The sequence below is a fragment of the Callospermophilus lateralis genome, chromosome 13, assembly GCF_048772815.1.
Source record: "Callospermophilus lateralis isolate mCalLat2 chromosome 13, mCalLat2.hap1, whole genome shotgun sequence".
In the NCBI taxonomy this organism is placed as follows: Eukaryota; Metazoa; Chordata; class Mammalia; order Rodentia; family Sciuridae; genus Callospermophilus; species Callospermophilus lateralis.
Window position 1 is genome coordinate 89,578,833 of NC_135317.1, and position 27,663 is coordinate 89,606,495.

Consider the following 27,663-nt stretch of genomic DNA (forward strand, 5'->3'; position numbering starts at 1 on the left):
AAAGTACAAACCCATTTTTGTTGACTACATACTTAGCTCTTAAGATATGCCTATCTCCTCTGATGCAAGTAATTTCAAAGAATTTTCTGAAGTGATTGTTCCAATTTATAGGCCAAGAAGCAGTGTAAGAGAATTCCAGTTCTTTCACAGTACTGAAAGCACCTGGTATTTTCTGACTTTATATTCTTATAAGTCACCTAATGAACATCATCTGATAGTGGTATCTCATTATGCTTAATTTCAGCTCCCTGATATGAAAGTTTAATGCAATTTCATGAATGTTAGTTATATAGATATCCTCTTTTTGTCAAGTGCCTTTTTAAGATTATCCTTGTTGTTTTATAATTTGTCTGTAGAATATTTTTACATATTCTGCATATGAGACCTTCATTGTTTATACGGATTGCAATAAAGTTTATAATATTTTAATAAATAAAATGTCATATAATTAATGACTCCTTGAGGAAAAATTTATGCAAGAATACATCATTCTTTATATTTGAAAAATAAATCTCAGATCTCATTTAGATGTCATCATCTGAAATACAGTGAGCCAATTATAGTTTATGTCCTTTAAACACTTCTGAAAACAGTGTTTCCGATAATTAAAGAATTGAAGGACACTTCTGAAGGAATGGACAAGAAGACACTGTGTGGTAGGATGAATCTCAGGAAAATGTTGTCAAGATGTGGGCAACATTGACAAATGTATGTAATGACTGGAATGGAAGTTTGTCTGAATGTGGGTACTACCACCAGTTCTTCCCCACCCCAGTCCAAAATATTTAAATGAACTTCTCTTACTACCATACAGAAAAGGCAAAATAATCAATATTAAGGTTTTTTTTAGTTATTTAGTTAATATGTGATATTTAGAAGAGAACATTGAACTGGGAAGGACGATCCTAGGTCCACTCTTTGTTCATAATTCTTTTGTGAATAAGCTATGTGGTTCCAGTATTTGACATGGGTAATCAATGGTGTATACAATGACTTAAAAGTTACATTGATATAACCAAATGTAACTCTAACAATATAAATTTTTTAATGAGAAAAAGGCTGAAAAAAGATAGAACCTACAATTTTTAGTGTTATGAATAAAGAATAATCCTGAACAAGAATTGACCTAGTCACAGCTATTTTCACGTCTAGAAAAATGATGACGTTAAACAAGTAAAAATAGAAAAATATATTAGCTGTTGTTCCTCTGGGATAGTAATTTATTTCATTTCTTGAATTTCCAACATGAACATTTATTACTTTTGTTATTAGAAATGGCAGGTTGGAACAAGAAAGAATATTGTTACTCTCTGTGTTTTCTTGTCTTATAACCAATAAAAAGTTGATAGATGACAAGTCATTATAAGGGGGGATTACCTATCTATGTCTCTGTGGAAACTTAAAAGATAAAAAATTACTTCTCCTTATACATCAGAAAAAGTTCCTAAGAGCATTATAAGCTTTAAAATGTAGATTTTAAATAGAATATATATTTTATAGATTTGTATTATATAGTATATAGTATTTATATGATCATGCATTTTATTGAATTGTTGAGGAAACAATAATCAGTTTATCATTTTGACAACGATGAACAAGTATTTTGCTTGATGTTGAAAGAAGTCTAGAGCAATAAGTCACAAATCTCAATAAAATATATGTGTGTATGTATAATTTTACAAAGCACATAAACTTTTTCTCTTACCCTTTTCATTCAATATGAAAAACATTTTCTCATGTACTTATATTTTTGGATAGACTCCTCAAATGTATTCTATATCAAAGGATGACAAACTTTTTCTGGTTTTATATTAACGCTGTTTTTCTTTTCTGTCCTATGGACTTGAATGGCTCATTTTTCCTTAAGCAATATTTCTTACTTAGTGTCATTATGGAATATTCTTTCTGTATTAGGCATTGACTACATATTAATGTGACTTTGGGGAAAAATTTGCGTAGTTTGATTCAAGGCTGAACTTGATTTGGTATGATTAAAAATGAAGCTTCCTGTCTCTGTCTAAAAATAAACATAGTAGCATCCAGTATTGATATCAGAAAAAGTATTATAATACAACCTTGATTGGGTGCTAGAAGAGGAATAATTCTGGGATATTCCTACCAGAGTTATTTTTGTGCCTTGGTGTTTTATAGTAAACATTTAATTCTTCACACATATTTTGAAGTAATTGCTATGGGACAAGACCACAGTAAAGTCTTTTCATAAACTATCTCATTTCATATTCACCAAATTTTAAGCATTTTGTCTGGGATAAATTCTTCTCCAGTGGGTATTTGGAGCTAGGACCCAGGTGTGTTCTTTTCATGTATTTATAAAAATGATATATAATTATAAGAATTTTGCAAGGAAATATTTTTAATATATAATATGTAAATTTGAAGACAGTTGACTCTAATAATACTATTTTTGTTTGGGAATAATATTTGTTGTTTTACTCTTCTTTTGTTTGTCCTCTTTTCATTGTTTTCTTTTTTCTCTTAAGATTGTTTTTCTTCAACTAATCTTTCATGAATTAATTCCATAACCCCAATACATTACTATGCCATGATAATCATCATGAGGCAATCATCATATTTTGAACATATAATACTGTAGGGAAGTTTGATATGAAGTAGCCAAGATTGTTTATTTCCAAGTAAATTATCTATACACTTTTTATTTTACTGTAAGCACACTTGAATCTGTACTTTGTTTATATAATTACTTATAAGCCATCTCTTTGAATAAGGAAGATTATTTTTCTATTGCTCCTTATCAAATTCTCCAACTGTGAGATTATAGGTAATAATTCAATGAAACTACATAGAAAACTTTGAAACAAATAATTGAAAATGACATACATTGCTTTTTCTTAAATTTACTACACTTTACATTCTTATTGACTTCTACAATATAATTTAAACACAGTTCACAAATATATTCTTTTATAGAACCAAAATCGTGTTTGACATATTTTCAAGACAACTTTCTCAAATATAATTTTGGAAATGTTCAACGTCACATGCTGTAGCTGGGTAAGCCATATCCTCCTTGCTCTGAACTCCCCAGTGTACCCCTTAACCTCCCAATCGTTCAGGCACTTGTACTTTTATTCCGAATATTCAGTTATAACCACAACCCAATCTGACACTGTAGAGAGGACATGCTTTATGTATTCTAATCTCAGTGTTTTCTTGATCTCAACATATTCTTTATAACATGCACTAAATAAATTAAAATGTGTTTCTTAAAACATTTCTTAGAATGTTTTTCATTTTAATTTATTCATTGCTTGTTTTTCTGGGACGCTATATTGAAATCAAGGAAACACAGAGATTAGAATAAATTAAAATGAAAAACATACTAAGAAATGTTTTAAGAAACACATTTTAATTTATGTATCGCATGTCTTTCTCACTCTGCATGCCATTTCTCAAAACCTTGACTATAATCAATAATGATTATAATGTCAGTGTCAACTCCTTTTGTGTTTATCTATTGAATGAACACATTTTTTTTCTATATATGAAGATTCCTAAATTAGAGTTTCATCTGTCACCTGATGATCAAAACTTCAACCTGTCAGTGGTACATCTACACAGTTCATTTTTGTCAGACTTAGAACCTCTACAGAAATATCTGTATCATAATTTCATATTCATTTTTTTCTTTTCATTTATATTTCATTTCATTATTAGTTTGAAACTAAAATATATGCACATTTAAAAATACAGACACATTTGTTAGAGTTGACACTAATAAGATATATAGGATCCTTAAATATAAAATAATTGAAGAAATAGTTTTGTTTGTTTCATAGAATGTGCCGGAGTTTGTACATTTTTATTTTAACACATGAAGTCCAAAGTTTTCAATTGTGTGAATGTCATCAAAATTGAATATAAATATCTTGAAAATTAAATATAGAGCTTATATATCCTTAATATATATTTTCATATGTATGAAATATATATTTGTAGATACATATGTGTGTATACATATACACACACATCCCTCTACAAACATAACAGTTCTTTCAAATGTGCCATAATTGGTATATTTGTTGTTCGATTTAAGATTCTATAGGCATTCCATATCTGGGAAACTGGGACACAAAGAGTTAAATTAGACAATGGTTAATAAATTTATCTGTGAAAAAAATAAAATTATAACTAATATTAGAGTTTTATTAGCATTCATGGTGAATGAGAAATTAAAGCAACATGGATATAGATACAGAGATACAGCAATCTCTAAATTCAACTGTTTATTATTTTTTCATACATTTATTCTCAATAACACAGTAACAGAAACAAACAAACAAAAAAGATTCTCTGTAATGAAATAAAATGACCTTACTTACTCAGTAGTGATCTTGCCACTTTCTTGCTTTGGTTTCCCCTATGTTGCATGTGTTTCTTTCTCTTCGCCATTGTCTGTGCATTTACACAAGAACCTCTCTAACCCAGGAAGGGTTGAGGTGGGGATATGGAAACAAAGGCATAGAACTGAGGTTGTTTTGTAGGACAGGGACATAAATTTGCTGTTGAGGAGATATAGTACAGACACAAGCCAGATGGTTTAGACTTTGATGCTAACATAAGTAGAAGAATAAAATAATATGAGTTTTTTAAAAAGTAGCTTGATGAATGGATCTGATTTATTGAGAAAACAAACAAAAGGCAATTTTCATGAGTTAATTTTTTTTTCTAGCACAAGTGGTGGCACATTCCTATAATTCAGTGATTCAAAAGGCTGAGGCAGGAGGTAGCAAGTTCAATCTAGCCTGAGCTCTAAGGAACTTAGCAAGACCTTGTCTCAAAATTTAAAAAAAAAAAAAAAAAAAAAAATATATATATATATATATATATATATATATATATATATATAAAATCGGCTGGGGTGTTGCTTAGTGGTTAAGCACCTCTAGGTTCAATCCCTAGTACAAAACAAAAACAAAAAAAAATATTTCTGTCCTAAAAACAATTGCTCTATATTTGATAAAATATGAGACCTAATGTGAGTTTTGCTTCCATTATTTTCCCAGAAGATTTATCTCTGACCAAATGAGAGAAAGTGGAAATATATTTATTACTAGTATATATCAGATCCTAGACCTTTTAGTGATGTTTACCATCAAATGTATAATGTGAGTACGTGACAACTACACTGATCTGAAAGAACATTGCAAAATCTGATCTATATAATCAGGTTGATTCTTTGTTTGTCAGGTAACAGAAACACGGACGGGTCCTCTTGGCTGCAGTAATTATGACAACCTAGATTCTGTGAGTTCTGTTCTGGTTCAAAGTCCTGAGAATAAGATTCAGTTGCAAGGTACGTAGGTAAAATTTTTATTAATGTTCCATGATTCTGGATGGAAAGTTACCCTGTTGTGATTTCTTTTATATTTTTAAAAGAAGCCATAAATATCATACTATGTGTATTTTTTTACATTTATAAAAGACTAATATCATAATTTTTGGCCTATATGAACATTCTAGGCCAGATAAAGAAAATGTCGAAACTTGACTTTCTTCCCTGATTAATATTATAGCCATTGAAAATATATCTTAGCAATATTATTCTTGTATATGATAATCGTCTCAATAAACAATGATTTCTGCATGGGCTTGCCTGAGATATAACTTTTTTATGAATATTTTCTTGTGAAAGTTAAAACCATATTTGTTTACAGTGTAAAATGAACTGTTGGCATTTTAAATTTAACTTAGTATGTCAGCCAATGCTGAATTTTTTCAGCTAAATAGAAATGTACTTGATAATATGTTAAGAAAATACCTGTATTCACATTATTTCCATTGTAGAGATTTGTTTTGTGATAATGGTGATGATTTGTCATGTTTTCTGTTATCATATTTTGGTAAATGTTTCAATATAGACTGTTACTCATAACATCATTAATCATATTTCAAAAGTTCATATGGGTATGGATATTTCCTCATTTTTAAAGGCAAAAAAAGTTAATGAATACATATGTTTACACATTTATTATTTGAACTAGCTCAGAAAAATATTTATGTTGACATTCATTGCTCAAAATAAGTTAAGTGATCCAAGTGGAAATCTTGACTTATTATTCTTTCGTATACATTTTTAATTTTGCATATTAGAGTTGTATGTACTGTATTCAGTTTTCTATAAAAGCTATCTGATTTATTAATGTTAATTTTAGATTTAAGTTATTGAAATATTTTCTCTAATTTAAATAGAAATGCAATATTACTTGTAATCTCTACTTCTTACTCCTTTCCGATGTATGGATTAACTTTCAATCAAAATTATTAAGTTTTATAAAAAATGACAATACATGCTTAAACCATTTTTCTTGGTTATTTTATTGGTTTGTTTAAAATATATATTAATGAGACATTGGATTTTATTGTCTATAAATCATCACAGTTTCAAAATAATTTTATATCATGAAACTAAAACCTCAATATTCTCTCCTAAAAAAGAAGAAAAGGTAGGAACACTTTCCTTTTGTATAAATATTATTTCTATGCTTCTAATTTATATGATTCTGAAACTCTCATTTATAATATTCACATTTTTTTTTTTTACTTACTGGACCTGTGTTTTCAATTGTTTATTCTAATTCTGTTTGTACATGTGAGGGTAAAGAATCTTTCCAGAATTATTTTTGGAAACCAGTCTCAAGATCCTCAACATCCTATGTACTCTTTGTTAAATTTGATTTGTATTACAGTCCCAGTATCATCTTGGCTTATCTTCTCATCTTTATTTTATAAAAGAATTCAAACTCTTTAGCAATTCAGGATCAATGCTACCATCATGCATTCCTTTGAAGGGGAAAAAAATCCTAAACCTGGGTCACTGCATAAGTCAATTGAAAAAATTGATATTGCTAAGAATCCACTTTAGGTCTTTGTCTATAACACTTTGTTAGCGACTTGGTTGAATGGATAGATTGTTATGGATATATATGTAGATGATAAACATAATTAGAGATAATTTGTTGTTGTGTGTATTTTTGTGTGATAAGTAGAAGATGAAGTTCTACAATGTTAATGAGATTGTTTGGGGATGTTTAGAATGCATATATATTATTAAAAGGAGTCTAGATGTGTGAGTTTTTCTGTAAAGATCATCTTCTAAAACTCTACTGTTATAGAAGAAAAATAATTGCTTGTAAAGTAGAATTTTATCAGAGCAAAGCAAAAGATGCATTAATAACTACTGATGGCAATAACATTAGGCAATACATTCAGAACAAAAATCTATGACCTATCTACTAATATAAGAAGTTGTTAATTATTTTGTCAATAATAACACCACATATAAAAAGGGTAAAAATATTAATTTTCACTAAAATTAATGAAAATGAAATCAAATGTTTGCTGCTAGTGAGAAAGCTGGATGTTTTTGCTTGTTTGACCTTGCAATTTGACTTTGCCAGTCGAGTTTCTGAGCAGATGTTTTTTGAGAATTGATAAAACCATATCTATAACTCCAAACTATTGATGATAATATATTTAAGATATATGATAAAAAGTCATAGTATTGAAAAATATATATTGCAATTAATATTTCAAGTTTCTCAACCCCTTATGATTGTATCTTATGAAACAAAGTACCTCTAAGCGAAAGGATAACAGTAGTAATTAAAAGTTGCTTAAGTCTTGATAGTAACTTTTTAGTAAAATTCTCAGAAATTGAGAAAGTGAATGATCCATATAACTGAATTACAAATAATTTTCAGGTTAGTTGGTTTCCAATTTATTTCAACAAAATTGACAGGAATAAATAGGTTACTATTAGATAATTAAATATAATTTTAAAAGATGAAACACTATGCAACTTTTTCATTACAACAATAATTGAATGATACTTCTTTTATAACACTATTTTTATCACCATTCGTAAAAGTTATTTATCAATATTTAAAGTTAATTCTAGAGAATTATATGTTATTAGTGATTCCTATGATAATCCCATAAGGATTTCTTCAATATTAAAATTTTTATTGTCATGAAATTATGTATGGCATAATCTGTAATGTAACACTTTACATAATTTAATTTAACTTTCTCAGGAAATACACATGCATACATGTATTTTAGGTCATCTCCCTTCATAATAGAAAAGTATGACTATGAATAAGGTGAGATGTTTATGAATAAAATATTTGAGGAGAATATTAGGTATGTTGTAATGAAGTCACTTCAGGAGAGAATATAAGTGTGTGTATCTCTGTATTACATATACTATTATTGTTTATGTATTATTTTTTGAAAGAATTATTAAATGTTGATCACCAGGATTAAATTCCATTTGGTGCATTCATAGATATGTCATAACATTTTAATATACACATATTTATAATATAATAGAAATGACCTAATATGGTCATATTTAATGAAGGCTAGGAAAATTTTATGGCAACTTAATTATGTTCTTTTTCATCATCTTGTTTAAATACATTCTTCTGACACAGCTTACTATCTTTCAGCTGTACCTATTCTGCTATTAATCAATGCTTCTTAATTCCAATTGATGTATTTCCACTCACAGAATATACACTTGATTGTTATTTATAATTTCTAGTAACTTACCAAACTTGTCTATTTTCTTATTTAATTTTTGAGCATGTTATTATAATTAACTTTTAGTTTCATGGTTGAGAGTCTTTAGATCATTGTTGTTGTGTTTTAGATTTGTAAAAGTGATTCAACAATATTAATGCTCTTTTTTTCCTTCAGAGAAGATTTCCAAAAGTATTGTAATCCATTTTAAATTGAGCTCATTGAAATTATGCTTCAGGTCTGGTGAAAGCTAAAATGTTTGGCTTGTCTTGTTCCGTTTGTCTTTTCTCTTTGGGTTTATAGTTCATCTTGGTTTTAGAAACCCCTATGTATTTACTATATCTGGCATGGCTAGTTCAAAGTGACAATTTTTGCCTTGTTACTGGGAAAAATTCTAAGGAAAAAAAATATGTATGTTCAATGTTTGACTCACTCCCATGGAGTTTGATTCCCTTCTCACCAAGTTAGCCCCACAAATTCTTACTGCCTAGTTAACCTTTTAATGCCTTGAAACAGATTATCTTAAATATTTATAAGCTTTCCATTTGCTCTCAATGAGAACTTTATTTCAAAACAAACATGTCCTCCAACACTGGAAGCATCCATGTGTCACTTCACAGCATGTATACCTGCCCTGCTTCTCCCATCCTGGTTTTTACAGTCAACTCCCAGGCTTTGTGATCAGTTTCCTAAAGAGTATCGGTTGACCTTCCCTAATGACAGTGTGGTCACTATTTCTATTCTCTTGTTTCTGAACATTTAAAAATTTTTCCCTTGGGCAACACTAAGTTACTCTGAGTTGACTTCCAAGGCAGTTACCTCTATAGGTATCCTTTGTAAATTTTGCTAATGATACAGTTATAAAATAACAAATTTTTAAATGCCTTATCTCTAAACCTATTTCCCCCATTTTTATTTTTAGTTTGATATTTCAGAATCTTAGTTTCCATCTATGAGCATTAGGTGTGTGTACATGCATGCTTGTGTGTATGAGTACAAACACACAAATGTTTATATACATACATATATATATATATATATGTATATGTGTGTGTGTATAGAGAGAGAGAACAAGAGCAGATAAACTTGTATGTTTAAAACTGAACTCTTTAATTTTTTTTGCTGCCAATCATTCCTCCCCCCAAAACTTCATTCTTTTATGTTTCTACAAGTATCCTACACAATTGTAATGCAATTTTGTAAATTGCTCTCTTTCTTTCTTTCTTTCTTTCTTTTTATAAAATCAAAGCTGAAACATAGACCAATAGTTTGCAAATATCTGATCCACACACAATTAATGTTTCAGTAAGTATATTGTAATTCTTAAGTCCTGGCAACACACACTCAGACTTATTAAGTCTATTTTTAGCTCTTAAAGGAATGTTTTCAGAAGAAATCCCAAGGTATTTCTGAAGTGCACTAATAAGAGAGTTAAAATATTTTTTACTTTACTACTTGATGCCTCTGAGTCATCTGACACATTTCAAGTGAACTACATCAAATAAAATATTGTCTAGTACATTCTCATTTTCCCATTCCATCATTATTTGTCTGATTTAAATTTTGTAAAACCTTCTGGGGAAATTAATCATTTTTTATTTATACCTTTCACTTCCAGATAAGTACTACTCAGAGTATCCAATAGGATTAAGTCACTTAAATCCAAGTGAATTAATTTCATGCCTTTACCATCATACAGGAATACCAATTACATTAGTCCAAATGTTTTTTCTTAACATCTCACTTCTTCCATTGTTATAGACCTTGTCCATTGAAACAATACTATTAATTGCTATTTAAAGAATGTATTCTTCTATTTGTATGTGATGCTGTTAATGTGTTCTCCTTTGGCATGGATAACTTACCTCTCAATATTGAGAACTATCTATGAAAAATGGTTTTAGACTTCCTGAGCCCTATATTAATTGCTTATCCAGTTAATTATATCTACTGTAAGAGTTATTATGTAGCTATAATATTATTATATAGTCAATCATTATTTTTCTTAAACATACTACAAATACTTTGTCATCTTCACATTTGTTCCTTACATAACAATTACCTTTCAAATGACAGGTATTAAATATTTTTGAGACAGAATAAAAATTAATAAAAATGTGTATTTATAAGTGCATAAAGTAATTTTTGGCTAATAAAGACAGAGTTTATCTGAAAGAATGATATAAGTATAGTTTATAATGCATTTACAAAGTAGATTTTTTCTTAAATATTAATTGGTGATATTTAGTAAATCAAATTCATAGATAATAGTCAAGGGTACAGAAATGATGTTTTTTTGAAGGAAACGCAAAAATTATAAAGATCCATTTCATCATAAATAATAATTTAGTGTGGGCCAAATTGTCCCTTAGTTTTGAATTCATTTTTATCCTTCTAATTAAATTTTCTTATGTAGCAAGAAATACTGATAGTGAAACCCTGTTTTTTCTTAATATATCATAATAATTGTGAAGCCCCAATATTAATTTTTAGCTTTTTTTAAATTTTTGATACTTTTCTAAAGAGAGTAACTTTATAAAACTTGAATCCAGAAAAGTAATGAGCTATGTCACTGGGGCTGTCTTTGTACGTGCCAAGGAAATGAACTGTGAAATAACTAAATCAGTCCATCTGCTCCTCTGTAGTCAATTGTTGCTACTCCTAAACAATACAAGTATATAAGTTCTGCATTGTTGAAAAAAATGGAATAAGCTTTTCCAGGAACCTTCCAGAACTCTTTCACTAAAACCCGTTGTATCATATGTGTGTTATTGTAGGCTGATATTCTGAAAGGAAAATGAAGATATTAAAAATCATTTGAAATCAAACAGTGGAAAATAAATGCATACATATATTTTCAATGTTACAAAAGAAAAGACTTTATCTACATTGCATAAAACTAACTAAATATAGTGATTAATTGCAACAAAGATCCAATCAAATACATTTGAAAAGGTCATAGAGTCAGCATATGTGTTGAAAGAACTATAAATGTTTACAATTTTATAGATAATTTTCTAATAATAATTTTAAATTATACATACATTCATAATGCACTAAAATTTGTACTATTTTTACATAATGTTATAAATACATATTTTGCACTTTTTTCTTTATAAAGTAAACTTGTTTGATGACTTTGCTTATTCTTCAAGGGCTTCAAGTACTCCTTCCAGACTATCTTCAGGAACGTTTTGTACAAGCTGCGTTGAGCTACATTGCTTGCAATTCAGAGGGAGAATTTATCTGCAAGGATAATGACTGCTGGTGTCAGTGTGGTCCCAAATTTCCAGAATGTAACTGCCCTTCTATGGACATCCAAGCCATGGAAGAGAATCTTCTTCGAATAACTGAAACCTGGAAAGCCTACAACAGTGACTTTGAGGAATCAGGTATGATATATATTTTATACATTTTATCGTTGACCAAAAGATGTTGAAAACACTGTTTTATCCTATTGAAAGAATCTGCTGCATAGTTTGAAAGTTTTTTGTTTGTTATTATTTCAAATGGACATTCATATTGTTTTTATTAGTGGTTAATTAGCTTTCTCCTGGAAGAATATATTGTCCTTTGTGTATTTATATGTGCTATTGGCACTATCCATGAGTGGATCTATTAGTCACTTATTAAAAGTTCTTGAGTTATCAACACAAAAATTTATCAACTGATCCCTTTCATGCTTATTTCGACTTTTCTAGTTGACTTTGAGTTTCACTTGTGACGTGAAATGTAGGCAGCATTTGTTCTGTACTTTTACAGGAAAATAATTTTCATGTGTGCTCACCTTCAATTAACTACTCATGTTTTTCAAATTTAGATGAATTTCATGTTGATTGTCTGGATTTTTTGTTTGTTATTTCTAAATTTTTGTGAGTGCATGTATATGTCTTCAAACTTCTTACTGGCTCATGAACTTGAACAGTCTATCATTTACCTTTAACAGTCTACATTTTATAAAGCATTGAACATTAAACAATATGATTAAAGGATTCTTCAAAACAAAAATAAAATGTTGATAGGACCATATGTAATATACATGATAAAATAACTAAAAATTTCCATAGTATGGTGAATATAATTGTGTAGAATTTGGTCAAAATTGTTAGGCATGATTAACTTTCAAATGAACAGTGAGAACAATCAAATTATAAATAAATGGGTAGTAAATAGATTTAGGAAAAGTTAACAGATTTAGATTTATGTAAAATATATTTTGATTTAAATAGTGAATTAAAACAGTTGAATTCATAGAAGCAGAGATGAGAATGGTAGTTATCAGAGGCTGGGTATAGGAAACACTGAGAAATGGTGGACTAACTACAAAATTTTAGTTTAATAGGAGGATTAAGGTTTTGAGAGATATTTGCACAACTTGATGACTACAGTTAAATAATATCAAATTATACTTAAAATTGCTATGAGAATAATTATTAAAATATTCTCACTACAAAAAAATTATTAAAATATTATCACTACAAAAAGATATTATTTGAAGTGATAGATTCTTTATTTACCTAGGTTTAGTCATTTCATGTTATATATATACATCATAATATCAAATTATTCACCTAATAAATGCAATTATAATTCATCAATTTACAGTAAAATAATTTAAAAAAAAAACTGTTACAGAAGGTTTGATAACCAAACAGACAAGGTTGCAGAACTCTGGAGAAAATGATGAATTGACACTAAGTTTCTACAACTGCTTTTCAGAGGCCACATTTATCAACTCATGGCAGATTTCAAAGCTGCAAATCTATTACCCCATGGAAAATCCTGCTACTCCAAGATAGAGAAATCAGAAGAAATATTTGTAGTCACATCAGGTTACAGAAAACTTTTGGGGGGCTTACATTGTCTTAAGTGTGAAGCCAGTCTCTATTTTAGACATTTCCCTTATTTTCCATTAAAATGTAGAAGGTGAATTAACCATTAAAAAAATTTCAATGGTAGAATTGTATCTTCTGAAGTGTTACAGGCCTGAAGATGCAAGTAATTCACCAGGTCTGAAATTGAAAGTGCTCAAGGGCCACACCCAAAGCAAAAAAGAACCAAGTCCAGTTCATATCCTGAGGATATAATCCTAAAATGATCATCTCTCAATAGTGTCTTCTGAAAAAAAAAATCATTAAGTAGTTGAAAGGATGATGTCTTGTGCATTGAAACATTTTCTTAAACACTTCAGCTCATTTATATATAATGGACATAAAGTCCTCATTAACTTATAGGAGTATAGATAACAAACCATTATTTGTTGACTATAAATTTGTCTGTCTGGGCTTTCTGTTCTAGTTCATCAGTCTATATGTCTTTTTTTTTTTTTAAGGACAGTACAATGCTCTTTTGATTATATAAGATTTGTAGTGTATTTGGAAGTTAGGTAGTAAAATGTCTTCCATTTTCTTGTTTTTGCTCAAGATTGCTTTGGCTATATGGAGATTTTATATCCCACAGAGATTTTAAAATTGTTTTCTAGTTCTGTGAAGAATGTCATTGATATTTTGATAGTGATTTCATTGAATCTATAGATTGCTTCTAGTAGTGTGGACATTTTAATCATATTTATTTGGTCAGCCATGAGCAGAGAATGTTTTAAAAATGTTGTGCCCTCTACAAAATTTCATCAATATTTTACAGTTACCATTATAGAGATATTTCATCTTATTAGTTAAATTTATTCCTAGGTACTTCTTTTGGTCACTCTTGTAAATGGAATTATTTTTTTCTAATTTCTACTTCAGATAATTCTCCATTGGAGTATAGTAACACTACTGATTTCTATACTGCAACTTTGCTGAAATTGTTTATTAATTCTTATAGTTTTTGATGAAGTTTTAATAATTTTATATGTATGAAACTATGTCAACTACAAATTTCCAAACTGGATGTCTTATTTCTCCTGCCTGAATGTTCTGGCTAGGATTCCAGCATAATTTTGAATATAAATAGTTAAAGTGGACATCCTTTTCTTACTCCAATCCTTAGACAGGGAGCCTTCAGCTTCTCTCTATTCAGTATGAAGTTCCTGTATATATGGCTTTTATTATTTTGAAATGCATGTCTCCTATATCTAATTTGTTCAGAGTTTTTAATCATGAAGGGATACTGAGTTTTATCAAGTGAATGTTCTATTGAAATTTGGTTTTATTCTTAATTCTGTTGTATCACAGCATAAATTGGAAAAAGTGAAGCCTTTTTAATAAATGGTGCTGGGAAAATTGGATATCTAAATGCACAAGAATGCAACTAGATCTTTATCTTTCACCAGCTTAAAAATCAACTTGAAATATGCATAAGAATCTAATATGAGACCAGAAATTATGAAAATACCATGGTGGGGTGACAGGAGAAATGCTTCAGGACATTGGAATGAGAAAATATCTTTTGAAAAACATTGCAAATACAGAGGAACAAAACCAAAAATAGATGGTATTGTGTCAAACTGAAAAAAAAAATGACTTCAGCATAGCAAATGAAAACAATCAGCAAAGTAGTAAGGAAACCTACATGATGGAAGAAAATATTTGCAAACTATATATCTAATTAAGGGATAACATTCGGAATATATAAGGAACTTCAAAAGCTCAATAGCATATAAATAACTTGATTTTAAAATAGGCAATAGACCTAAATAGACATTTCTCAAATGAAGATTTTGAATGACTGACAGATAGATGAAAAAAAATGCTCAACATCCCTAATCATCAAGTAAATGCAAAGCAAAACCGCAATGGGATTTCACTTCACTCTAGTAAGAATTGCTAGGGTCAAAATGGCAAAAAATACCAAGTGCTTTAAGAATGTGAAGAAAAAGAATCCTTGTGCAATTTTGGTGGGAATATAAATTACTACAGCCATAATGGAAAGCAAGATGGAGGTTCCACAAAAAAAAATTAACAGAACTACCAGATGATCCAGAATTCCAAATTCTAGGTGTATTTCCAAAGAAAACAAAGCATGTTAAAGAGACCTCTGCCCTCTTATGTTTAATTCAGTTCTATTCACAATAGCTAATAAGTAGAAACAACCTCGTGTCCATTGAATGATTGATAAATAAAATTTTATACATCTATACAATGGAAAACTATCCCACTATAAAAATATTTAAATACTGTTATATGCAAAATTTATGGAGCTGAAGGTCATTATGTTAAGCGAAATAAGCCAGGCACAAAAAAACAAGCACCACATGGTCTCATTTATATATGGAACATAAAACATATTGATATTATATAGGTGAAAGAAGATCAGTGGTTATTAGAGGTTGTGGAGAGCAGAAGAAAAAGGGAAGATGAAAGGTTGATCAATGGGTGTTAACTTACAGTTAGACAGGAGTCAAGTTCTGGTGTGCTGTTGCACAGCAGGTGACTATAGATAACATTTACATTCTGCACCTTTCAAAAAGCTAAAAGAAGGGTTTTGAAAGTTTTCACCATAGTAAAATGAAAAATGTTGGAGAACAGATATGCCTACCCTCATTTGGATATTTCACAATGTATACATGTATGAAAACATCACAGGCAATTTTATAGATATGTAGAAATTGTATGTTTTTATATATCTGTTTAAAATAAATTTAAATTGAAGTATAGTAAGCAGACAGTGGAAGTAAGATGATCGCAGTGTTAAAACGAGTAAAAAACAGTTTCAGAAAACTGTTACTGAAATGTTAAAGAAATGAAGGAAAAGAAAGATGAAGTGAGTAAAGATATTAGAAAGTTCACCAGAGATTTGGAATCAGTAAAACTGGATTCAGGAACACTTCAAACAGAAAAGTGCAGTATCGAAAACCAATGACTTAGGCTGGGCTTTGTAGTTCAGTGGTAGAGTGCTTGCTGGGTTCAATCCCCAGCAACACACAAAATAAATAAAATAAAGGTCCATCAACAACTTAAAAAAAAAACAAACAAAAAAAAACAATGACTTAGTTTTGTTTTAATGGGAGTTTTGACACAGGACATGGCAGGATTAGTGAGCATGGGGACACAGAAATGGAATATATGAAAATAAAAGCAGCAAGGAAGGCCACAGCAAAATATCCTACCTTTGGGACGCATGCAGGAAAGTTCTAATGTGTTTTAAATTTCAGGCATTGTAGTAGTGGGGGTCTGGCACAAAAAAAAAAAAAAAAATGCAAAGACATAATGGATACAATTTACAAAAATCTGAAAAACATTCAAACTATGAATTCCATAAGTTCAGCAAAATAAAAGTAAAATAAATTTAAAGAAAATTACAAGTACAGAAAAAATACTTCAATATATCTACAGGAAAAAAATGATTACTTTCAACAAAGGAACAAAAATGTAATGATTTCAAACAATCAAAAGTTTTTAGACAAAACTAAAGTGCTAAAAATAAATATTCTAGAATTACATACACCTCAATGATATTTTCAGAAATAGAGGTGAAATAAAGATATATCTGGTGAAAACTTGGAAATGCAAAAGGAAAGATCAATACTTAGCAATGGCAAGGAGGCAAAAATGCATAAGTGAATGTCAATTAAGCAAAATAATGATTATAATGTGATATGGACATAAAATATATACCGGACTTAAGTAAATGACAATAACGTAATAGTGGTCAAACAATGGGAAGACTTAAACTATCCTTAATATTCTAAAATCCTGTCATTGCTAAGGATGTGTTAAAAGATGTACATAAAGTAGCAAACAGGGAGAAAATCATCTTATCCAATACATAAATGTAACACAAAGGGGAAGGGTTGTATTCCAGATATAATCCCACTATAAAGGTTATAAAATTAAATTTTCTATTTTGCCTATTATTATATATTCTAAGTAAAGTACATAATGATACTATATAACTGGTTATAATGATATTTATACTTTTATTTATTAGAAATGTTTAAATATAATGACACAGATAAGTGCAGGATTAAGGATGGAGAAATATGTGATGTAAAATCCAGCCCAAAGAATACTGTAGTAAATTTTAAGATAAGATACATTAGGAATACTTTTCCTAATGTATAATATATATATTATATTATATATAGTATAGGAGAAAGGTTTATTATATTAAAGGAGAGACTTTGAACTCCACCCCACTGAGATAACAATATAGAATTTTAAATGCAGTCATAAACTCAAGGAAAAGTATTAGTGGATACTAACAGGTAGATTGGTCAATGTCATTAGGCCTTTTGTGCTTTATAATTGTCTATTTTTAGAGTTAGGCTCTTGCAGTTCCACCGAAGCTAGGAGATTAGGGATACTACCTCCTTTAATGGTTTCATTTCAAATGGATGATCCCCAGATCCTGGAGAAAGGCCTGTCTAGTTTGTAGATTTCCACGTGAAAGGGCAGAGAAAGAATGTACAATTGCCAAGTATCCTACAATAGATTGTCTAAGATAGAGTCAGGGGAAAATAGACAGGAAGAAATTTGTTCAAAGTTTAATCAAGCTGAGAGGGATGTTTACAACCTCTAGGTCAAAAACCAATACCTTGGTCCCAAAAAAATGTGAAGAAAAGTTTTACAGAACTATAAGATAAAAAAAACACATACATAATCATAATGTGAAATTTTAGCATACCCCCCATAGTACATGAAAGATTAAGCAACTCTTATATCAGTGAAGATTGAAAATTAAACAGAAATTTAGGAGTTGACAAAAATAGTCTGCATAGAACATTGAACAAAAAATATTACTAAATATATATATATCCAGTACTCATGTAACATTTTCCCAAATTTCATCAAATTCCGGGCCATAGAACAACCTTGAACAAAATATTGAAATCAGATGCTGTGTGACCATAATAAAATCAAGCTGAAATCAATAATTAGAAGTCAAATAGGCAAATTTCCATCTGCTTGTATATTAAATGGTAGGCTTCTACAGGGAAAAGAGGGTAGAAAATAAAAAAGTTAAATGAGAAGTTAAAACACATGAAATTTCCACATAATGTTGATGGGTGTGTTATTGATTTCTCATTAGAAAAATTATTTTGTAAAATGTAGCTGATATGGTACAATATGCAATATCCCCCAAAACCTCCTGTATTAGTAGTACAGGAATATTCAAAGGTAAAATGATTGGATTATGAAAGTTGTAATATAATCACTCCATCCTAAATTTAATGGAATAACTGAGTGGTAATTATGGTGGTATTATCTTCTTGCCCCACATTTGAACTGTCCATCTTAGAACCAGAGTCTTAACATACTAGATTCAATTGTGCTTATGTTGTGAAAATGGTGATCTGAGCCAGGTGTGGTGGCACATACCTGTAATCCCAGCGGTTCTAGAGGCTGAGACAGGATGATCAAAAGTTCAAAGCAGGTCTTAGCAATGATGACATGCTAAGCAACTCAGTGAAACACTGTCTCTAAACAAAATACAAAATAGTACTGGGGATGTGGCTCAGTGATTGAGTGCCCCTGAGTTCAATCCCCAGTCCTGAAAAAACAATAAAACTAAACAAATAATAAGGATAAAAATTATAAAACAAAGAAGAAAATCCAGCAATCTATATTCTATCTCTGGTCTTATTTTCAATATTTAAATTTTTAATGTTTAATTCTTTGTTTTTACTGGTGGTATGCTAAAATTCACATTTTATATTAGGGCTCCCCTACTTTGCCATAAATTTTATTCTACATGGTAGACAATAGTAGTACTCTACATGGTAGACATTTTGTGGTACATCTTCAATAAAACTACATTAATTAATATGCACTTGGAAATAAACCATGTTCAATGGCATCATATTCTTTGTTTATTGAATTCCTTTTCAAACTTGTAAAATGTATTAAGGAAAACATTTGATAGTTTTGAAAAGAGTGGGTTTTTTATTGTCTTTTTTAAGAAAAACATTTTGACATTTTGTTTTTGTTGAGCAATAAGTAATAGAAATAATGTGGCAGATATTGCACCAAGAAAGGATTTTTAAAATATTCTGATCACCTACAGCTTAAAAATTGATAACCTGCATTCAGCTTTCATAATTGTAAGTCTATGCACTAGATTATTTCATTTCCTTTATAGAATGGAAAGTAATAATACTATGTACAAGTGCATTCTTCAAATGTTTCTGCTGTGATTTCTTGAATTTTAGTTACAAGAGATAATAATTTGTGTCTACTTGCCTATATGTCAAAGTTTCAAATTCTGTTATATACTTTATGTAGATGTACAAATCAGGGTGGTGTGGGGTTACTTTCAAGTACTTAATGCAACTGAACTTGAAAAATTAGACAAATGCAAATTATTAACATACCAAAGGATATTTTAATTGAAGCAGAAAAATCAGTTTACTTTTGTTATTTTTTTACAAAAGATAATAATCTAAATTTAGAAGATTTTTTTCTTAAGCATAAATAGTAATGTGAGGTAGATCATAGTAATATAGAATGCTAATTACAGTCACCACATAAAAAGGAAGAAAATAAGTTTTGCTTTATTAGGTCAAGATAATTTTTTGTAACTGTTTTGTGTGTTTCCTGTTTTTATAAAGTGTAAAATTCAATCAGTAGGTCTGATTAGCATATAATGCTAAGCTGCTTTTATATTTGATCGTATTTGAGTCATTTTTCTTTTGTAATCTGCAAGTCCTAGAAAATATACTTTTTATAGAGTGTAAACAAAAGTATCAGGGAGTTTAAAATACAATTTTTCTGTCATATCTTGAAACTGGAGAAAATTTCCAACAGTAAAAAAAATTATAAAAATATATTCATTCTTTGCCTTGGTATTCTCAGAAAAAAATAGTGTTGTCTAATAAAAAATAATGGTGGCATAAATGTAACATCAGTTAGAATGAAAATATGGAAGATAAAAACATAGAGGAATATGGAATAAATAATAAACACAATATACCTCACAATTGTAATCACTGTCAAAACCTAATTTATATGTCATAATTTATTGAACAAAAATAACAATTTTGTAGCCAATTATGTAAGGACAGTGTCTACCTAGATCAGTATCAATGAATCAACTTAATGGTAAAACTGGAAGTATTTAACATCTTACACAAACACACAGACATACACACATAAATGTCTAAAACCAAAATTTATTTTGCTTTTCATTATGCAACCATTTATCAGAATTGCCAGAAGAACAAATACCTACTAAAGCTCTAAAGAGATGTCAATATATTGTCTTTTTCAAATATTTTTCTAAATCAACTTCACCTAGCTTCTAGATGAATGAGAAATGTAATTATTTAAGCTGTAATTATGGAAAATTGTGATATTCTTGCAAGTAATCATTTTAAGAAAAAATAAAAAGCTTAGCTGATATGAAGTGCAAATAGTTTTAGAAATGTTTTAACATGACACTTCAGAAAAATTGTGTTATCACTTGATGTGTAGGAGATCTGAGGTGTATATTTGTTGTCAACAAATATCTTTATCAGGATCATGTCCTGTTAAATGGAAGTATATATATTTGATGATCTAAGAATAGCAGTTGTAGGCCACCTTGTAATGGGGATTGTTGAGGTGTCAATTTTCTGAGAACAGTGTTCATTTTGACAGTTCAACTGAAAGGAGATAAACTTTCTAATGCTGTAAACATAAAATGTATTGCATGCTATAGTGCTATAAAGGTAGAATTACACACCAGAATGGTCTCTGATTAATGCAAGCTAATCATAAGAATCTGTTTTCCTGGCTACAGAGATCAGTTCAAGACACATGAAAAAAATGGTGAATGAGAACCAGAAGTATAATTCCCAAGAATAGCTGGGAGGAAGAAAAGATTCCTTGTCTTCTCCCAGTAGCTACACGGAGTACTATTAGTTTGTTAGATGTGAAAGAACATATTCATAAGAACATTAGAGGACCATCTTGCCACCAGAAGAGTTGCCTCAACCTCACAAGATATGAAAATGCTTGGTTAAGTCAATGAGCAGTTGAACACTTTTGCTTCAAGCTTAACTTGCTCCTAGAGATTCAGTTGCATGAGGTGATTAATTTTTCAACTGTTGAGTCAGTTTGAGATAGACTATTTATTCAAGACAGCACAGGCAATTCTGTAGTGATAAAGAATCCTCAAATCTTTGAGTTATAAAATTAGTCTATTTCTTTGTCACTTCTTCATTGCAGGTTTATTGTGGATTTTGTTCTGTCTTCTTCCAAAACTCAGGTTGGCAGTTTAGCCCCTGTGTAGAGAAGCTATCACCATGGATTCTGTAGCTGTAGCTCAGTGGTGGAGTGCCTGCATGGCACATGTGAAGCACTGGGTTTGATCCTCAGCAGCACCACATAAAAATAAATAGATAAAGATATTGTGTCTATCAATAACTAAAAAATATTTTAAAAAAAGAAAATGAGACATGCTATACCTGATAAGATTCTGTTGCTAAATTATCTAACCCTACCTCAAAGAGGAATTTTTCCTTGGAAAAAAGTCTGAATATATGTGAGAAGTTCTAATGACTCCACAATGTATTGATATTACCAGATATTCAACTTATTTCTTTATTCAGATTCACAACAGATTAACTCATCTCCATGGGAAACAAAAGTCACATCTAGTACAGTGCAATGCAATGAGTGAGGCTTCTCAGTCTCTTTGCCATTCAGGTGTGGTATCTTCTGATACCAGCCATGAACCAAAAATCAAGTCACCTATCCCAGTCATAGTATATACCAGTCAGAACTGTTCAGCAGAACTACAATGAGCATTTCCAGTCAGAAGGAGAAGAACAAGGGACAAAAAAACTAACTCTAGTTGGAACAATTCTGAAATTCCTCTGGAAGATATTTTGAGAGCTTGAACCTGCAAGTAATAATGTTTCCTGGAGGGTCTTTGGTGTCTCTTTCTCTGAATAGCTCCCTTGCCTACTCTTTTCAGTGCAGTCAAGATCCAACATATGAGTGATTTTCCTGTTGCATTATCCTTCCATACCACATCTGAGATGAGATTTGGGTGATTCTGGGGTATAGCTTTCTTAGCCTTTGTTCTGCCAAAACAGTGACAGTCAAATGTCATTTTAAATTTTAAACTTTACATGATATTTGCCAAGAGTAATTTTTTGGCAGGACAGCTCAATACAAATAAATTGCTCTTTGTCTATTTAAGTTGTCAATTCCATGGGTCATTAGCCACACTGTAGTTTTTCCAAGATATGTTTTCTGTATTTGCTATTTTCATTTTATTTTCGATACTATTCCTCCCTCCTTCCTCTATCATTGATTTTATGCGATTTTATTAGACTTTCTTACTTGTTATTTGGTGTCCAATTGAAAGTATTTATGAGGTGCATTTTTTCTTAGGTTTATAGACAATTATTAAATGAGTTATTTTCATATTGGAGTTGAGAAGTGGTTGCCTCTAATCATGCTTTCAAAATTTTCTGAGTTTTAACTTTTCCTCTGTGTCATATATCACACAAGTTGTTAATTCTGTAGAAATGCACAGTACAAGATTTCCCTTATGATATTGCAGTTTATTTCCCACTGTATCACGTGTCCATTGCAAGTTGGCTGTGGGATTTTCTCCATGTCTTCTCACTCCAGGATATGGGCTTGCAGTGAAGCCACCATCTGGAGTAATGTGTCACTGTGACAGAGAGTGATACCTTGCCATACTTTGCCTGAAAGTGTTAGCAGCAACAGAACTAACATTCTATTTTCCAACATCTCATTTTATGAAACATATGATTTTCTTTTCCAGTTACTACAGGCAACATTTTTACCAGCTGTTTCCTCACTGCTTAACACAGATTGTAATTATTTCCATTATAGTCTCTGCTAAGTGTCCTCGGTGCCTCTATGATCCACCAAGACAGTGCCATAACTATGAACTTCTGATTTTTTTTCAGCACTGTTCCTGCAACCCTACCTTCATTTCTGGATCCAAATTCTATAAAAATCAATATCAGCTTGGTAACACTGCAGTGGTAAAAAAAAAATCTAAATACAATCCTATAAACAATTGCAATTTCGTGCTCACATTGCATGTCTACCACAGGATAACTGGGGTCTCTGGGCTGGTCTCCATATTTCTACTTCTTGGACTCAGGCTCAAGGAATCATTACTGTTGAGTAATTTAGCTATGGTGGCAGTAGGAAAATTGCAGTCAATCATCACTGGTTCTTATGTGAACCACTTTTCACAGTATTTCTGATTATATTCTATCACCAAGTCTAATTTCAAAGGAAACAGAAAAATGTCATTTGACCATTTGCTTGCTTAGAAGAGAATAAGATCCCAAATATTTCCTAATTGCCAAAATGTCAGACACAGTGGCTTTTTAAAATCAAAAAACCGAAAGCATCATAATCTGTATCATCAAGCCATATAGACTCACACAGGAATATATACATTTTACTCTTGCCTTCTGACATTCCTTAATCTTATATATTAGTAAGAAAATGAGGTGTATCTGTAGTTAAGTGAACTTTAATGCACTCCACTTCACTGTACCCTTCATTGTGTCCAAACTAAATACTTGAAAGTCAGATAAATAATCTCTATCTATAACAAACTATGTGAACATCAGCAAGTCACATAGTCTCTTATAACATCTGCAACTTCATTTGTCAATAAATTTATTTAGACTTGATGAACTAGAAAGAAGATTCTTCTCCTAAATTAATCATCACATATAGCATTGTCTTCTCATGGGTAAAGCTTTATGGAAATCAAATGCTTGCATTTAACAGTTAACTCTTGAATGAATTGTAGCTGGAATAAAAGAGTAAGGGAAAGAAAATAGCTTTACATAATACCAAGTCTCAATCTTGATTCTGAGGGTAACAATACATTTTTAATTGATTGTGATGACTGTTTCATTGTCTGTATTGCAAATTATACACGACTTCAGTACCAAGGACAGTATTCAGCTCCAAAACTGATAGACCCAAACCAATTGGTTTCTATTGCTGTTTTGTTTGACTGGTCAGTGTTTCCAGTTTGATTTGTCACTGCCTGACTGTACCATATTTAATATATTATGAAAATCACCTTTGCCATTACCAAATTTTATTTTGTACTTCAATTAATGTTTTAACAGCATCTGAAATAAGATGGCTATGGGATGCCAAGCAAGTGTTTTATGTGATGATTCCTGATTTAGATCCCAAAAGGCTTGCTGCCAAATGCCTTCTACCTGTTCCAGTTGGCTCTGGTGCATTTCCATGCCTAGATCAATGCCATCATTCCAACCATCTGAGAAGAGTTTGACATTTCTTCATAGCAGAGAACAACATATTTCTTTACAACATTGCACAAAAAACTAGTACAGTGTACTATGTATTTGTAAACACATTACATATTACAATACATGTTGATTGATGATGAATGAGATAACAAAATATATATGTGCCCATATATTGCTAATGCATTTGATTTGGTCTACTTCATTTGTTTTTCTTAGGGAATGCCACAGTAACTATAATATCATTCATCTTTTCAATAGATATGTGGTAAAAATATTCTTTAAAAATATATGTTATTTTGAATATTTTCAGTAGGTATTTTGAGGTTTTGTTCTTTTTTGCTTTTTTTGTATTCTTCCCTCTCACTCAAATCTTAATAAAAGCATGAACAATAAAATTTTTTACATTTGCTTGAATTTGCTTATCATAAAATAATGTCTGTCAAAAGATGTTTATGTATTTGTTCTAAAGTTATTACCACCTATATTTACTTAAAGTCATAATTCACTCAAGTATCCAGTTTAATCTGAAAAAAGATCATTTAAGGCTTTGATTGAGTACCATAAAAACAAATAAGTGATGTTCATTAAGTGTTTTATTGTTTGTTTTTTTCTTTTCTTTTTTTATTGTCATGGATTCTGCTGAGAGAAATTAATCAATAATATTGTGTGTTTAGTATATTTTTACTTGATCCTCAATTGTAAGTCTTATAAAATTATATGTAATGTGTAAGTGTGTGCAATTTATGCCAGCATTTGGGTCATTTTGATAAAAATAGTTATTCATTTAAAGTACGAATTCTTAGAAACCATGCTGAAGACTGTCACCATTCAGTCCATTCACTGCTTTCATTAAAACCTCATAAGGGTGACAGAGATTTTATTAAAATCATATAATGTAACATAATTGGAACTTTGTGGTTGCATAATCAAATAACTTATAAATTTAATATTTAGACAGTATCTTATACTGGAAAACTAATAAGTTGTTCTATTCATTTATTTTAACAGAGAGATCTATTTGTTTTCAAACTTCATTTTGCTAATGCATATAAGTGAACTCCATGTAGATGCAGAGGTAAATTTCATGTATTTTTACATGACTCGCTTTGTCAATTACTTTATTGATAAATAAGGATAGTAGAATATGGAATTTTGTATGCATTTTGGATACTTGAAGATAGATATGATAATATTTCATGATACACTAATGCAAAGTTATGGTGTGTCATCTTAAAATATTTTATATTTGATCATCAAACCATTCAAAATATATATTTAAAATATACCACAAAAATTTCAAGATACTCAAATATTATCAATGTGTAATTACAGTTATCATTCATGCTCCTCACTGTATTTTTTTGGTTTTCATCCTTAAGAATATTGACTTTATAGCACATTGAAGCGAGGGATGGCCATGTGAATTATTTTGATAAAGTAAATATGAGAGTAACAGTGCTTATTAGTGTCTTAAAGCAAGAGTCTGGGACTTACCAGGCTTACTTTTTCAGCCAAACAATTGATGATTTTCTAGATGATAAAAAAAGTAGAAAGCCTACACTTCAGTCATCTGTTAGTGGATATGTGATGTGGCTTGAAACCTACAAATCTTATTGAAACCTAGAAATACTTTGATGATGTTCATTACTTGGGTAAAGTTTGGTCCATGCTTTCTTATACATAAGGTAAGCTTTCTGTGTCACTATGAGTGAAAGAAAGTTTGGTGATAATTACTTATTTGTCCAATAAAAAGTAAATATGAGATTTAAGATTGATTACTTTTTCTAACATTAATGATAAATGCTTACTATAGTTTCTGAATTTTGTAATATAATGAGTGTAACAAAAGTGTTCTGAGACATTTATAATATACCATGCTTAGTGGACATTTCAGGCCTTACACCATTAACTCTTTAATATTTCAAAGTACCACTATGATGATTGTATTTTTTACTTTACAGAAAAGAGAACCTGACACAACACATGCTAAGTAGCTTTCACCGCATCAAATAAGTGGTGATGCTAAGATTCACACTCAAACAATAGTGCATAGCTCTTGTACTACATAAACGTCTTTTCTGAACAAATGCTATTTTTTCATAAGAAGGCCTCAGACCTTCTCATCAGAGCTCATATTATCTTTACATGCATTAGCTTAAACAGTGACTCGCTATGATCCAGAGGTTGTAATAGGACTGAGGGTGTAGCTCAATGCAGAATGCTTAACTAGCATGAGGGAGTCTCTGGTTTTGATCCCCTCTAACACTGTTGAACAAAAGCAAAAACAAAACTCCAAGGTTACAAAAACCCCTAATGAATATTGAAGTGAATATTGAAGGCAACAAAAAATTACATAATATGTGCATTTATATGATATATAACATATATATGTATATACATGATTGTGTTAATAACCAATTGATGCATATTTTAGATTTCCTTGAATATTGACAATGAGGTTTATATGACATCATTTACTTATTTCATTAGAAGTAATGAAAAATCTGCAGAGCCAAAGTAGATACTATTTTTACTTAGAGTGATTTGAACTACTTGAAAGATGCTTTAGTCCCTGTTAATATTTTTAATCTATTTTTACTAAAGCTTAAAATTACTTCTTAAGATCCTGATCCACACCATAACACAATTTTAATAATAATATATGTAGAGCCCTGACTTTTCTTGAAAAAAAAAGTTTGTTCATTACTGTTATAATTCAATATTTTATATGCACTGATATTTCCAACTTTGTGGAGCATAGCCAGATGACTTATGGCAATTAGTAAATGTGCTTGTGAAATATATCTTTATTTTTTTTTTTGAACAATGCCCTTTCACTGTCTTATGGGACACCTATATAGCAAGCACATAGCATCTGCCATGCAGCTAAATGGTCTGTCACCAAGAGTCTCATTTGATTTTTGTTATCTTGCTAGTATGATCTTAAC

The 27,663-nt window shown here is 30.2% G+C and overlaps 1 protein-coding gene across 2 annotated transcripts in view; it reads left to right on the top strand.

The window, feature by feature from the left end:
- Window positions 1-27,663, top strand: part of Brinp3 (BMP/retinoic acid inducible neural specific 3) — a 348,321-nt gene that overhangs the window by 211,593 nt on the left and 109,065 nt on the right. For both annotated transcript variants that reach the window (XM_076832173.1, XM_076832175.1), the window contains 2 exons: window positions 5,230-5,335; window positions 11,721-11,957. In XM_076832173.1, the coding sequence (XP_076688288.1) occupies window positions 5,230-5,335; window positions 11,721-11,957 (343 nt within the window). The remainder of the gene's footprint in view (window positions 1-5,229; window positions 5,336-11,720; window positions 11,958-27,663) is intronic.